The 13,572-nt window shown below is 42.1% G+C and overlaps 1 protein-coding gene across 2 annotated transcripts in view; it reads left to right on the top strand.

Moving 5' to 3' along the window:
• si:dkeyp-14d3.1 (transmembrane protein 132D) overlaps positions 1 to 6,586 on the top strand; it is a 148,887-nt gene extending 142,301 nt beyond the window's left edge. For both annotated transcript variants that reach the window (XM_055050585.1, XM_055050586.1), the window contains 2 exons: positions 2,576 to 2,767; positions 4,766 to 6,586. In XM_055050585.1, the coding sequence (XP_054906560.1) occupies positions 2,576 to 2,767; positions 4,766 to 5,914 (1,341 nt within the window). In that variant the 3' untranslated portion in view covers positions 5,915 to 6,586. The remainder of the gene's footprint in view (positions 1 to 2,575; positions 2,768 to 4,765) is intronic.
• Positions 6,587 to 13,572: the final 6,986 nt, after the last annotated feature.

Raw genomic sequence — 13,572 nt, 5'->3', positions numbered from 1 at the left:
GAGCTCTGAATACCTCTTGAACGTTTACATTTCGTCAGATTACTATCTCCCTTTCTTCATTGTATTTTGATAGATTTTATGAGATTAACCAACACAAAGCACTACATTGTAGTAAAGTGGAATGACAACGATACGCGGTTGTCTTTGTTGAAGCTGCAAGTCTTTTGTCTGCTCCATCTTTTCACATCTAGAACCCATAGAAATCCCAAAAAGCCCACAGCTGTGGCTGTCATTAATCCTTTCAAAAACCTGTGATGCCTTTAAAGATTTTTTTTTTTTTTTATTATTATTGAGACAAAATTACAACGAGACAAGTACTGGAGCTACCACCTTTATACAATACAAATGAATGCCACACTTTTCTACCATGCTTTCTTTTTACTCTTCTTCGCAAATAAACTCTTCTCTCATTCTTTGGTATGTCCCAATAAAAACACTAATGTTTATGGTTGCAACGTGACGAAATGTGGAAATGTTCAATGAGTATGACTAGCTTAGCGAGGCACAGCATGCAGGAACTGGAGGACAAAATAGAAACGCCTTCCTGTCATTATGAATTAGTAGAGTATAATATAGTTGTGAAAAGAAAAGTTTTTTTTTTCTCTCCTTTTCCCATAATCAGAACCAAAGGGCTGACTCCATTGTTCAACTCCTTGGCTTTCTGCTAATTTCTTAAGCATTCCAATGAAATCTTTGTTTTTTGCACATATGGACACTTTTCCCACCATGAGGCCTTATCTCCACTGAACATGTAATGCACTCCTTATCAAACAGGGTCCAGCACTTGTGATTCTTACCCCTTTTCCCCACAAGCTACAAACAGTAAGTCTCTAAATTTGCACTCAGCCGGAAAATACAAATCTTCATTTGGGCGTATTTTGTCCTAGAGAAAGATTAACGTACGAGTAGTGTCCTGATGGAACAGGAAAACTTTGTTTATTGCAAAAGCAATACAAGTCGGGAAGACCATTGCTGTATTTGATTGGCAGACAGGTGCTCGGCCTTGCGTCGCCGTGAGTTGGCCTTTTTGGGCTTGTCAGCTCTTCACTCTGACTGAGTGAATCTCAACCTCCTAATGACATCAGCAAAAAAAAAAAGAATCAGAATCTTCTCCTTGCTGCTGTGGAGGGCAGACATGCGTTCACCTCCACAAACTCTCTCGCAGGCTCAGAAAGTGCGATGAACGTAAAGGTCTGACAGCTGCGATTAGCTTCGACAGCCTGCATGTCGTCTGATGCACGGGGAGACACTGGCACGCATATGCATGCACAGGACGACAGTCACAGCTCAGGGTTCAGCATTCATTCTTACACTCCCTGCTTTTGTTTTGCTTTGTGTGTTATTTAAGGAGAAGGAACAGACTGATCTCATTGGGTGAGCCACCCAGCTGGATAAAAACAAAAAACGAAAAAAAAAAAAAAAAACTGAATTTTTTAGAATTGCTTTGCATTAAGTTTGACATTTTTTGTGCAAGGTTAACCTATGGAAGAAAAAGCATTTTTCTAAACCACATGCGACTCAGAGTGATTCATTTTCTTGCAACATCTTCACAGCCTGTCAATCAAGCAACGTAGGCGACAGCGAATATGTGCCGAGATTTTCCCATGATCAACTTTTGAAGTGAACTGCTCTCTTTCTGTGTCGTGCCACATTCGTCATACTGTTTATGTCTCTCGGGGGATACTTGGTGTTTAGAGGGGAGATGCAGAGAAAAGAAAAAGGAATTAAAGTGCTGGAAGTGCATCCGTTGTTGTTGATGTTCCACTGTTAGGGGCTAGTCAATCGTTTCTTATGTGAGTAGGTGTATTTGGCTCTCCTGTTCCATGAAAAGTATGTTTATCTGGTGCTCCGGGCATTATAATGCGGAGGCTATAGGGCTCTTGTTCTCTAGGGAGGGAACGTTAAGGGAAACGAGGATAACCTGATGATGTCTAGAAGTTAATAGCTTTTAGGGAGCAGCTGCTGAGAAAGTCTCAAAATGCTCTGTTCTTCGCGAAGACATATCCTCTGTGTGCTGAAAAAATACTTGCTCCATAGCCCAAAAAACACGAGGAAATCGGATTTTTGGCATCATGTTTGACACCAAATCGGACGCATGTTGCATTATGATTCACTGTTGTTCCAAATTGTCAAGGGTGTGGCATTCATAGTGTTTGGATGTGGTGTGTTACTGTTGCATTTAAGCCACATTTTTATTGTTCCTCTTTAAATAACGATCAACTGACCATCAAGAAACAAAATTGAAACGATCTATGATTTCCTCCAAATTAGCCAAATTGATCTGTAGTTGAACCATGTTGGTTCTGTCTCCCCTCCCCACCATCTCTTCTACATTTGAAGAAAGATATTATTCGATCAATTTAATCCTCCAAATTATCTATCTATCTATCTATCTATCTATCTATCTATCTATCTATCTATCTATCTATCTATCTATCTATCTATCTATCTATCTATATATCTATCTATATATATATATATATATATATATATATATATATTATATATTTTTTTTTTTTTTTACCATTTTTTGAAATTAATTGTTTTTTCTCTGTGACTCTGATTTTGCCTCCAGGTCCTTTCCCCACTGTCCGACTCAATCCTGGCGGAGAAAACGGTCACAGTGGTGGACGACAAAGTGACCATCGCAGAACTGGGGGTCCAGCTGGTGACAGGACTGTCTATGGGACTGCAGTTGAGTCCAGGAAGTAACCGGGCCATCCTGGCTACTACCAGCACACAGGAAGTTCTGCAGAACCCTAAGCAGGTCAGAACAGATTATATTTATCAGAGCAATCTGTGGATTTATTAAAGGAAGTCATAAAATACAATTTATGTGATAATCTGTGATTAATTTAAGAATTTTCCAATTAAACATCTTGCAAAGTATAATTAGTTTTGCTGTGTTTATGGTACTTACAGCAACAGGATATTAAATGTGCTGTTTTGTATCTGTCTGCCGATCATTTTTCAGGCAAACAAAAACACTTCTGGATCGTTTAGATAATGTTGGAATATAAAACATACGGGTTATATGTTAATGGGAATAATCATTATCTGTTTTGAAAAGTGGAAAAGGAGCTGTAATTACCTCGTCTTCTCTCCGCTAGCCTCTACGGTGTCTGGCTTCGTCTAATGCTGATTGCAATGTATGACATTGAAACCAAATACATGTAATTGCTCACCATTCAGGCAGGTCTGATTACCACAGAGAATGCTGTTAATTTCACACAGTAGTGTTTGTCGTTCCATGCATAAAATTGCAAGTTTGATCAAATATTTCAGTAAAAAAGAAAAGAAAAACTGTTGTTTCGAAAGAAAAAGTCATTCCTCCAGACAGATGAGGATGAACAAATTGTGAGCCTTCTTGTGCTCAAGTACACACGTCCGTTTGTTTGTTCGTTCCACTCCCCCCCTTCCTGGCAGTCTTAAACTCGAGGTTTGAGAGCCAGAGTGTGACAGACATGTATTTTTTCTTCTTCTTCTTCTTCTTGGGCAGCAGCTAAAAGTGGAAACTTAATCTCAGAGCATGTGAGTGTGAAATCACAGCTACGGCACCAAAATATGACTTGTATTCGAAATGCGGCTGTTCTATCAAACTTTCCGTCTTGCTAATTTGGTAAGGCAACTTGAATCGTAGCTTCTTTGATTTGCCAAGCCCTCTCATGTGTTCTCTGCGCTTTGCTGCTTTCCTTAACCTCTCTCTCGCAGAAGAGGCAGGGAGGGTAGAGGCATTTATCTCTACATCTCCTCATGCACAGTGTGAAGATAAGCAGGCAGCGCTGCAGCGTTACTCATCTGGTGGCAGTAATTAGGAAACATTTGCAGACCACAGTGGGGAGCTACTTGCTCCTCTTTTGGGATTTGTCCTTCGGCAACATTAAACGGCCAGTTGTTAGGCTTCAGCACAAGGCGGCTTTAAGAGCAAATATATGGCAAATCCTTGTTGGCATGAGCAATGTTTGATGTCACCCTTTGATCTCCTTTTTCTTTCCCCTTAATCTGTTTCCTTTTTAACTTCGAGAGAGTTGCCACAGAGTTTGTGAGCTATAGCTTAGATTTAATTCAAGTTATAAATTTCATCTGTCCATTTGTTTGTTATCCATCCATCCATCTGCTTGTCTGCTACCACTGAAATGGACGCAAATCATAGTTTCTGATCAGTTGGTTGACATAAATGACTTCTCGGTCATCTGATTAGAATAAGGTTGCAAAAATACTTCCCTCCTTCTCTCTTTTTTCTTTCTTCCATATTCCCCTCGTTTCTTCTTTTCTCTCTCACTCTGTCGCTCACCTAACAGTTTTAGCCTTCAGAGGAAGCTCACATGATGTGCTGCAGTCTTTTCCCACGACACAAAGTTGGAACCCAGTATTACAATTCATGTAGACTCGTGTTTTGACAAAAGGCATTCCTCAGACAGATAAAAGTCCCATTTCATTCACATTGCAGAAATGAAATAGTTTTGACTGTGTCTGTACATAATAGTTTGTATGTTTAAGACTTTTGTAACTATGTTTTTTTGTGTGTGTGTGTGTGTGTGTGTGTGTGTGTGTGTGTGTGTGTGTGTGTGTGTGTGTGTGTGTGTGTGTGTGTGTGTGTGTGTGTGTGTGTGTGTGTGTGTGTGTGTGTGTGTGCTGCCATTCTTGGCCCGGTCTCTCTTGTATAAGAGACATTTTGATTTCAATGAGAAAGACCTGGTTAAGTTATTATCATTATTATTTCTATAAGTTTTATCACTATTCTGTCTGTCGTTTCCTTCCTCAGGAGGCCTTGATCAGCGCCTGGCTCCAGTTCAGTGACGGCTCTCTGGCTCCGCTGGATCTCTACAACCCGGACTTCTTCGTGCTGACGGCCATGTCTCTGGACGAGAGGGTAGTGACGGTGCAGCAGGATCCCTCGTGGAAGTGGCCTATCATCGTGACGGAGGCGGAGGGCCAGGGCTTGCTCATCCGGGTGGAAATGACTGTCAATGAAGCTTGCCAGAAATTCAAGCGCCGCAGCATCCTGGCCGCAGGGAATTGTAACGTCAGGGTGGCGTTTGGTCCCGGCGAAGGCTCGAGGGGAGGCAGCAATGACTACGGCCTGGACGGAGACGACGTGGAGAACAGAGGCAGGCTCTCGTCACAGGACAAGACCGGCCTGGATACCCACTACTATGGCAGCTCCATCTCTGACATAGAAGACGCGGGGTCCAGGAGAGCGACCACGACCAGAAGTGCTATCATACGCAGGCCTAAGCTCTCAGACGACGGTGGCCGAAACATGCCGATTGACTTTGCAGACTTTCCCGCGCAGGTGGATCTGCCTCACGGCCGCAACACCGACGACAGCCTCATGCACGGCGGTCGCGGACTCACCGACCTGGAGATTGGCATGTACGCCTTGCTCGGCGTCTTCTGCCTCGCCATCCTGGTCTTTCTCATCAACTGCATTTCCTACACCCTTAAATACCGCCACAAGGAGCTCTCCATCGAGGGCCAGGAGAACCTGAACCACGCCCACGACTGGGTGTGGCTGGGGAATGAGGCGGAGCTGCTGGAGAGTCAGATCAGCCTGTCGCCGCAGCAGGAGGAGCAGACCTCCATGATTGACTCCAGCAGCGGCCTGGAGGAGGGCAGCCACCTGCTGAACGGCGGCTCCATGCAGAAGAGCGTGCAGGGACAGGTGCATCGCGCCGCGGACACGGCGAAGGACGGGAAAGGAGACTCTCCCACCACCAAGAGGAAAAGAGTGAAGTTCACCACGTTCACCACTCTGTCTTCGGACAACAGCCACCCGGCTGTCAGCACGCTCACAGGAAGCCACAGCCAGGACATTAAGTGGGTATGCCAGGACGTGCAGCTGGGAGACTCCAAGGAGTTGCGTAACTACATGGAAAGGCTAAACGACAGTGCTTTAAAAGAGGTGGCGTAATGTGCAGCGTAGACTTGCTACAAACTCACCCTTTTGCCTTTCAGAGGAGAGTGGGTCTCAACACATCTGTGTCTGGGGAAAGAGGAGGAGGACGTCTGAACGCAGAATCACCTCAAACTGCCAAAGGATCTTCGAATTTAAGAGGACGGTCGTGAATCCATTCATAAAGAAAAAAGAAACAAAACAAAAAACACACAAACAAAGCAATCAGGTGAATCTTTTCCCTTTTAGTTCATTAGATGATGATCTTTTTATTGTTGTTTTGTTAAAACAGGGATCAGAATCCAGAAGGACGGATGTTGACATTCAAGTGACTATTCAACGATTTTTAAACAAACTCTCTACAACAGCCGGACAGACGTCCGGAACGCGCGTGCACATCAAATGCTTTTGGAGGTTTTTGTATCGCTTTGGATACTCATTTCATAAAACACGCGCCCCCTGTCGAAGGAAGAGTTCTGGACGAAACCGGGCCAAGATGAGCTTCTGCATGTTGTTGGTACAGAGAAAAAAGAAAAAAGGCACAAATTTCAAATTTTTTCTTATCCTTCTTTAGCAAGGCAGAAAACCTGTTATGTACAAACCGAACATTCTCCAAATCATTGTATCGTTGCTCTGTATATTGTATTTTCATAACAATTAAGGAATACACAATAATGTCCAGACTGTGAATCCGCTCTCTGTTTGTTTTGTCCATTCATAAGCTCAGCTGAGATTTCTTAATAATCTGATGTTGCAAACAACGAGCACAACTCTTCTCACGACTTGCCATTGGAAGAAATATGTTCCTGAATTCATCTAATTTACAACACACATGAACCATCTGCAGCCATGATAGCCAAGCTTGTGGGAAAGCTTTCAGCATAGGAGGCTTGACAATGTGATAATGTGATATTTCACACATAGCCCACACAGATTTTTAATTTCTGAACTTGTCAGGATTGGAAAATGCCAACAACGGGGATGTTTTCTTCTTCGTTTCTGACAATGAGGTCATGTATGGAGTACTTGTGAGCACATAGCATGTTATCTGCCACAGACAGACTGGAGAAAGTAGGAAAAGTTCTTATCTGACAGTCAAGAGTAATCTAAAATGACCCAAACTATTTGCAATGAGTTTGAAAGACGACCAATGTTTTGTTTCTGAAAATTATGACGATAGCAACTTTCGATGGCTGTGACGACAGATACAGAGATAATGTATCAGATTAAGTACAAGAAGTGGTAACATTTTAACTGGGACATTTTACTAAGACCACAAACTATTTTAAAAGATTCATGATAAATTGAAAATAATTCAGTTCGAGTGTTATTTTTTATTTTTATTTTTTGTCTAAGGTTGGTAAAACACTGATAAATGCTCTCTTTATGTGTTTTAACAAACAGATCACAGTTTTTATAGATCTCAGTATTTAGTCTTGAATTCTCCAGTTTCCAGTCTGGCCACTCTGACTATTTTAGATCTTGAACCAGATTTGTAGAACTCTAATGGTGTGCAAGTTCGGAAAGCTAAGGGAAGTTCTGAATAGCAAGATTAGCTTCGTAGCATTGCAATCCCTGAGTTTGTTTTATGATTCAACCTCCTATAAGCGAGTCGGCAGAGAACTTCTTCCTGAAAAACAATTAAAGCAAAAAAATAAAATTAAATTAAATTAATGGATCTAGCTGTTAAAATTCCTGTTCCTCTTTAACTTGTAAAACGTTTTGGACAATCCAGGATTTATTATGCATACAAAACTCAAAGGCTCATTTCAAGGTGTGGTAATGTTTTCCTTTGATCATTCTGCTAATTGCGCAAATAGCAATGATCATTTAAAACTCTCCTAAACGAAGCCATTCATCTGATAAATTGTGTTTTGTTTTTTTCCAGGAAATGTTATTATCTTCCCAGTAGGGTGTGGAGCTTGTTTATTTTCCATTAGGCACTTAATGTGCTGCTGCACAGTGGGCTTGACTGTTAATCCACAAAACTTACATTATCACTTTAAACAAGAGAGGCTGAAATACATGAGCATACTTCTTGGATATAACTTATATTAGCTTAGGCTACCGTCAGCTGATTTATTCCTTAGCCTTAATCTGTGAGGAAATTGTAATCTGTCAAATAATCTGGTAGGAATATTCATAACAGGAGAGAAAACAGTACGAAGAAAATATTCAATATTTTATGTAGATGTGAAGACGTTTGTTCTGCAGCCTGCAGGATCTCATTGATTGAACAGCTGTGGTTTGTGGCAAATTTGACAAAACTTGTTTCAATGGAAATAGTGACTTTAAACTGCTTCATGCCCCCCCTTGCTATTTAACATCCTATCATGATGTTATTGCCACTGTGTCACATATGCACAAGGTTGCTACTTAACTGTCTGTGGAATTTCTCTGTAAATACAGGAAGTTTCTGCACCTCTACTGCGGGTTTCAGCCACAGAGGAAATGAGGAAACGGCATCAGTATTTCATTCAGTTAATAGGCAGCAATCAGGGTTGCAATTGATCTTTAATAATTTAAAGCAAATGCCTCGCTCCTCTACGCCAGAAGGAATCAAACATGCGAGACATTTTTCAGCAACCTCTGATCTGATCGTGCTGAAGCTCTGGGTCATTTCGCATGAGGCACTAGCAGTGTTTTACATCCAGATTTTCAATTAATCAACTATAAATTTCTCTCCGTCTCATTGCCAGTGTTACTTTTTCACAATTCTCTCCATTTCACCTGCAGCCTGAACTATTCTCCAGAATCCTGCCTACATGCGCAATTTGGACGTGTGCGCGTTTCTCCTCGCTGGGCAGTGGTGTGACATACTGATGTACAAAGTTTCATCTGATATGAGAGTTCACAAATAAAGCATTAAAATATCTTGCCGTGGTTTCAGCCTCCCTTCCAACACCCAGGTGACCAAGCCATGCAGGTGAGTGTGGACAGCAACAGGAGTAAGCTGCTAATGCAGCAACCAGGCATCTGAGAAAATACTGACACACTCATCCCAGAGGTAGGCTACTGATCATGATCGAAACAGTTTGTTAACTGTTGTTTTTGTCACACATAATGAGTGTGATGCATTTATTAACTGACCCTTTGGGTTCCACTCCATCCGTTGTCTTTAACATCACAGTTCTGTATTAGTCCAGGGCCCAAGAAATGAAAAGAACTGCCAGTTCAAAAGACAAAAAATTGTTTAGAAAAATTTTCTAGACGTGAAGCACAAGTTCCTGTTTCTCCTTAGACCTGAATGTCTTTTTTTTTTTTTTTTTTTTTGCAGTCCATGTGCAGCATGTGCAGCCTGCTGGGAGTTTGTGGATATGGGAAGGATTTCAGCAGTCAGCACCAGGGGCATGATTTATGGGCCGTACGGCAGAGATGAGTTTGGGGGGTGTAGGGGTGCAGGTTGTTGCAATTTAAGCACCTCTGCAGGTCTTTCTGTGATCATATGACCATTTGTCAGGGACCTCCGACCCTTCAGTCAGGAACTGAGCGGTCCGAACCCGCCGCTCCCGTCCCGCCCGGGGCCCCGGTTTCAGACGCGCTCACACCCGCCCTGTGCGCACGGAAACTCGGGCGTCTCGTTTTTGTCGGTCTCGACTTCCTTCAGGACGAAAAGCAAAGACGAGCTCTCCCCGGGCTTTCATCTTAAATGGATTTTTAATTGAATTGATGATGTGAGACCAACAAACTCGCGCTAATGGTTGCCTCTGCTCCCCCGTGGTCCCGAAGTGCCGAGCCCGGATTTGCGATTCCCGAATAATTATTCGCCGCACGATTTATGTCGCCTCCTTGAATTCGTATTAAATGTGAACCCGCGCCTGTTTCGGAGCAACTGAGACCCTCGCCAGCTCGGTTTTATTTATTTTTTTGTTTTTTTGGAGCAAACGAGCAGAAGCTGACAAGGACGGCACGACACTCTGGGTCGACCGGTTTTACAGATTGTTCCACCAGGACCTGAGCACAACATTGTTCATAGAAACGACCCCCCTGTGCGAAGCCTGTGTGTCCTGGTGCACAGTCTCCCTCTGGGTCAGGACGCCAGACACACTTCATAAATATGTTCAGAGTACATTCTGCTCCAACTGCAGACATGCAGGGAGAGGAGAACATTGTGTAAAACTAAAGTGATTTTTCTGATTCAAATAAAACGTTAGATCACTTAAAAACATCACTTTTTTTCCCTGTTCATTTTAGAGGCAAAAAATGAAGTTGCTCAAAACCAATAAAAAAAATTAATACTGAAATGTTATATAATGTGTTGTAAAGTATGTTTAGGTGCATTGGTGTGTTCAGAGTACAATATATAGTCCAAAAAACAAATTAAAGGCACAAAATGTTTTCGACTTCACATTTATTTTTTATTTTTTTAAATAGAATAAATTGCAGTATGACTGAATGTGGCAGTGATTTGGCAAAAAATATATTTTCGAAAAGACTGAAAAGGGCTTCTTTATCTTGACAGAACTATCAAACGACCTGTGCTCAAAACCCACAAAGGTCAAGACGAGTTAAACAGCTCGAAACTCCAAAACCGTCCCGCCGAGCCCCCTGAACAACACGGACCGAACCCTGAATGTGACGTTAGTCGAGGCGTTCTGTTCAGAACAATTTGGGCTGATTGCACACAGTGGTTAAAAAAAAAAAAAACTAAATTATGAAAATCAGCAGCTGTCTGAGAGGGTTTTTTCTGTCATCCGGAGAACAATGGAAAGTCTAAGGGTTACCGAGCTACACCTGGGAGCAAAAGCATTCCTCACTGTAGCTGCAAAAGCTTTATCTTGATACCTGCACCGTTTTACTACAGTCATGCCACATTTTGAACAAATAAAAGCCTCCAAATCACCGCGAGGCCTTGTGTGTGGTATTCCCGAATTGTCACCATAACTCCGGACTGATGTACGCCGCTGAAGCGCTTTACGGCTGCTTATTTCACAGATGATCTGTCTGAGCGGACAATCTCAACCGGCTGCTGTGCTCGGTCCTGCAGAAAACAGCCAGTCAAGTGACAAGAACAAATTCTCCAGAGCAGGAGGCTCCACATATGTTATCGTCTCTGCAGCCGCAACCCTGTGCAAAGAGCGAAGCGTTGGAAACACGTCGGCTCTGAATGAATGCTGCATGTCTCCCGAATGCTCCAAATCTCTGTCGAAGACAGCCCTGAGATCCTGAAACAAAACCAAAAAAAGGCCCGTGGAAACGCAGGCGATTAGCCGATTTGCTTAATTGGCCATTTTCTTCAACGTGGCGTGTTCATTAGCTTTATCTGAATTCACATGTGATGACACTTTGTAATCCTCCATTCACTAGAGTAACATCTTGGAGGGCATCTGTGAGCTGCTCATTACACAGGTAAGACACTGTGATGCAATTACAATGAAGCAGCTTAACTTCCTGTAGATTTGGCTTCTGTGTGGTGCAGCTGGGCAAAGATACCAATTAATAGAGATAATACAGAAACGTACACAATCCCGGTTTTATAAAACCATAAATCAGTTGAGGGAATTGATGTAAAAGAAAAAGGTGTAGTGCAGTAAAACCACTCTTAGCAGTAAAAAATTACTCAAATGGATGTAACAGGTACTACCCACTTTTGAACATGGATAACATCAGTAGCCTGTGCTTGTTAAGCTTAAGGTGCTGTATTGGCAAGCCCGGATTTTAGCATGGGCTTACCAGGGCCGCAACCAAAGGCCCATGGGCTTCGGGGGCCCAAGGGCTTTGGGAGCCCCGAACAATGCTTTGTATTTTTGTGAGTGAATAAGGTCAGGATGTCTTCATTTTATCACTGGCTAACAGGATTTCGCCAGCGTTGCTGAAAAACTGTGGTTTGTTCATGGCAAGCGTCCATCATGAATGCTTGGTTATTATTTGTCTGAATTTGACTTGTCTTGCGCTTTGGGGCGGAGCTTCAGGGAGTGGTTTCTCACGATGGAGGACAACAGACAGTATGACACTGGAGGACCACATATGGACAGCCTGCCTCAGATCTTTGACGATCCCTTTCTGAGAGGGAGGAATGCTTGTTGCCACCGACCTCAGGTTTAATTCATGAACAGATCAACTTGGTGGTAAAAAGCGCAGTTTGGCTTGTTTCACAAGAGGCAGAAGGTTGTTATTCTAGAAAGCAGCACTTTCCTCCTCTCCCAGATGTAACATTCATTATTTAATCCGAGTCGACTTGATCTCATCCATGCAGGGAAGCACACTTTTTTTTTTTTTTTTTAGCCAAACTGCAGAACAGCAGCGACGCTCTTTTGGGAGTGCAGCGGTTTCTTTCACGAAACCACAACATGCTTCCCATTGTCCCCGTGTGCCGGTGTCATGAAGATTAAAGATTAAGACCTTTTGCTGGCCATTTGTTCTCATATTTCTTTGTTACTTCAATGACTTTCCTGCTTATCTTTCAGTTCTCTGTTGATTCATCAGTCTTGTAGACTGCAGGTGGCTGCAGGGGGGAGGCCCTGCGTCCTCGGCTTCCCCGCATTCAGATAGCCTACAAAGCCTGAAACAAAGTTTTTTAGTTTTTTCTTAGGTTGCATGTTTTAAATATGTAATGAGTCATTGTCATAAGGGAACAATGGATGTTTTCGGAGGTCCCATCCCGACACCCACAGGGCCTTGGATGGAGCACAAAGGTGATGCCGTTCCCCAAGAAAGGAAATCGAGGTACCAAAAAGAACGTAAAAGGAAAAGTAAGAAAGAAAAGGGAGACTTTTTTTTATTATTATGTTCTATAAAAAAGTTTCTCATCAGAAATACTACTAGTTGGTTATGTTTCTAAACTCCCAAGGTTTCTGACGGCAATGTCAGAACAGTAATCGAGAGCTTTGGAAGAACCAGGGATCACTCAAAGAGTGACTGTAAAAGACCTTAAAAAATTAAGTTTTTTCCCATGAAATACCTACCAATACTCTGTCGTCACATTCAATGATTCCACTATTGACAAGGAAGGTGATAGTGTCAAACACAGACAAAGAAGCCTTTATGTAGTTTCAGAGAAAGAAAGTAAAACTAGCAAAAATCATCTGATTTGTATATTTTTTAATAAGTGTCTGTGAAAAGAACTTAATATCAGACAGTTTTAAAGGACTTGCAGAACTTTCAACTCAACTACATTCTGGAATTTGTTCTTTTTCTTTGCATTGTGTGGCTTGCTTGGGTTGCTACTGACATCTGGTGTGAATCTTATGTCAGTGGCTCCCGTTACAAATATTTAAACTCAGGAAAACGCCAACGTGTTCAGTATCAGCTTTTCGCCACTCTACATTTATCCTTTCCGTTCTGCGGCAACATTGCAATAAGGCAATATTGGCAAGTCATCATGAGCTATGTTGACCTGGGATAAACCAAAACAGTCTAGCTAATCTTAACGAAAAACTTCAGATTTTTTTTTAAATATAGAAAAGGTGTTGTAACAAGGTTCAACTTAAGAAAAAAAAATCTACATAATCTTTTTCACAAAGCATTTGTTCCAACACATTTCCAACAATCGTTTGCCTTGTCCGTAGGGCAGAAAGAGGAAAACGTGTTTAGGAGTTTTCTACTGCTCATTTACATGCTCAACACATCTGATGCTCAGAGTTTGTTTAAAAAAAAAAAAAAAAAAAAGAAAGAAACTCCTTTGCTCATATCCTGACAGTGCTAATCACTGGACTTTGATAGCTGCAACACTTGAT

Source organism: Poeciliopsis prolifica, unplaced genomic scaffold (assembly GCF_027474105.1).
Source record: "Poeciliopsis prolifica strain line A6 unplaced genomic scaffold, Auburn_PproV2 SCAFFOLD031, whole genome shotgun sequence".
Lineage (NCBI taxonomy): Eukaryota > Metazoa > Chordata > Actinopteri > Cyprinodontiformes > Poeciliidae > Poeciliopsis > Poeciliopsis prolifica.
This window is presented reverse-complemented; position numbering and strand designations above follow the sequence as displayed.